The sequence below is a fragment of the Zeus faber genome, assembly GCF_960531495.2.
Source record: "Zeus faber genome assembly, chromosome: 20".
NCBI lineage: Eukaryota > Metazoa > Chordata > Actinopteri > Zeiformes > Zeidae > Zeus > Zeus faber.
Genome location: NC_137207.1, coordinates 16687907 through 16690406, shown reverse-complemented (window position 1 = coordinate 16690406; position 2500 = coordinate 16687907). Strand labels below are relative to the sequence as shown.

The window sequence follows — 2500 nt, the reverse complement described above, 5'->3', positions numbered from 1 at the left end:
GGACCGAACCGGCGCTGTGAGAGGCAACAATAATGAAGAAAAAATAAAATGTTAAAAATCAACAATATACTGTTTGTACTATATGGATATATAGCGGTTATATATATATAAATATATATATATTTTATGTACTATATGGTTATATAGTGGTTATATATATATATATAGTATGTACTATATGGTTATATAGTTGCTATATATATATATATTTTATGTACTATATGGTTATATAGTTGTTATATATATATATTGTATGTACTATATGGTTATATAGTGGCTATATATATATATATTGTATGTACTATATGGTTGGCCGACTGGTGATTGAATTGGATTGAACGTTTAAGCTGTAGTTAACCTGGAGGTCCCTTGAGATTTAAATCTCTTTTTCCAAAGCAGACACAATAATAAAAGACAACACAATAACAAAATAAAATAAAAATCCAATAATTGAGAAAAAATATATAAAAAGAAAAGGTATATAAATACAGTATATATACAGTATATATATTTATATATATACTGTATATATATATATATATAAAACTATATACATAAGCCTTTTAATAAACATTTTAGATGTGCTTATAGGGTTAAACTAATCAGTGTGTGTGTCCGTGCCTCAGGAACATTACCTCCGTCTGGAAGCCCTCCACCAGGATGGCCACCAGCAGGTTGAACAGGACGTAGTTGCCGAAAGTCATGAGGGCGATGAAGTAGAGGGCGGCTACCGGGGTGGTGGTGGCCATGCCGTTGTACAGCACCTTGTTCCAGTCCTCCTGGGTCAAGATCTGGAGGAGGAGGAGGAGGTAGAGGAGGAGGAGGAGGAGGAGGAGGGGGGGGGGGAGGAAGAGAGAGGAAGAGGTTTGGCAAAATGGCCGGAACTGAGAGCGATGATGGAGCTTGAGAGTCAAGCTGGAGTGATTTGGAACTTTCCAACTTCTCACCTGGAACACCGTGACGATGGCCCAGAGCAGAGAGTCGAAGTTCTTCCGGTCCGGGAGGGTGTCGCCGTCCCTCTCAGAGCCGAACTTGCAGCCGAACAGATGCATCCCCAGGATACTGGCACGGATAACGGGGAAGGCGGGGTCGGAACGGAACCCAGGAAAGCGTTAATATCATGGCGGCCAACGCCCCACGATGCGCTCACTGTGAAAGACACTTAAGCTGATCCAAGGCGCTCACAAGGAACAGGCGTCCCTGGTCAAGGCAACAAGTCGTACTGCAACGACCGTGTTCGGTTCCTTGCCAGTGCCTTGGATCAATTTAAGAATCTTTTGAGACCGCTCCCCCTTTTTATTATTATTTTTTTTTTCCAAAGGGGCACCGCGAGTTTATCCCTTCTTTCCCACGCGTGAAGCACCCGAAAGCTGCTATTTTTCGTCTTCTGAGAGAGAAAGTTGCTCTCCTTTCGAACCGACTCACAAACCTAACAAACAAATGAATAAAGAATGAGACGTGTCGACTTAGTTATAACGTGAATAATGCACAAAAAAAAATGTGTGTGTGTGTGTGTGTGTGTGTGTGTGTGTGTGTGTGTGTGTGTGTGTGTGTGTGTGTTCCTCCTCCTCTCATTTTTCGCAGATCCCCCCCGAACTTCTCACTTCCCCCAAACTCACGTCAGGAGCTCTTTCGCGGAGCGATACACCCTCATGTACACCCTCCCATCCCTCCCCCCCTCACCTGAAGATGAAGATGAAGAGCATCAGCAGCATGCAGAAGGTGGCCACGTTGTCCATGGTCTTCATCAGCACCACCAGCTGCCGCTGCAGCGCCGGCATGAAGCGCACCAGCTTCAGCACCCGCATCAGCCGGAAGGTCCGGAGCACCGAGAGGCCGCCGCCCTGCTGGCCCACGATCTCCCACACGCTGAACGCGCGCACGCGCACGCACACGCACACGCACACGCACACACACACACACACACACACACACACACACACGTTTTTTTCCCAGTGTGGAGGAGAAAATCTTCCCGAAACCTTCCTCCAACTTTTCATTGTGCGGTCACGCGAGGTAGGAGTGGAGGTGAGAATCAGCTTGGTTCATCTCTGATTGGAAAGAGGGATGAGATGTCGCCTGGAACGGCTTCTTCTTCTCGCCTCGCCTGGTCCTGCACTTCCTTCCAGCCCGCTTTCTTCATGATTAAGCCATTATCACTTCATTTTTTTTTTTTTTTTTTTTTTGTCCTTTTCACATTGGCTGGAATCCAAATGCCGGTGATTTTCCCTCACTTTGTTCCCGTTCTGAAGACGCTGCCAACACCGCAGTTCCTTTTTTTTCTCGCTCTCTCTCTCTCTCTCTCTCTCTCTCTCTCTCTCTCGAGGACAGCCTCTGCTCCTCACTGAGACATTTCAGTGCGCCCAAAGCCTCTCCGTCTCTCTGTCACGCCGACGGAGCTGCCGGCGAGATGATTCCCACCTTTTTTTTTTTTTTTTTTGGGAAGGAAGGCTTTCTACACATCAGTCTGACATGTTCGCCCCTTCACCGCGGACGTGCC

At 46.2% G+C, this 2500-nt stretch overlaps 1 protein-coding gene across 1 annotated transcript in view; it reads right to left on the bottom strand.

Annotated features, from left to right (window-relative positions):
* cacna1g (calcium channel, voltage-dependent, T type, alpha 1G subunit) overlaps positions 1 to 2500 on the bottom strand; it is a 121502-nt gene that overhangs the window by 67938 nt on the left and 51064 nt on the right. The window contains 3 exon segments of the mRNA XM_080021235.1: positions 636 to 791; positions 948 to 1062; positions 1684 to 1869. Coding sequence (XP_079877361.1) covers positions 636 to 791; positions 948 to 1062; positions 1684 to 1869 — 457 coding nt within the window.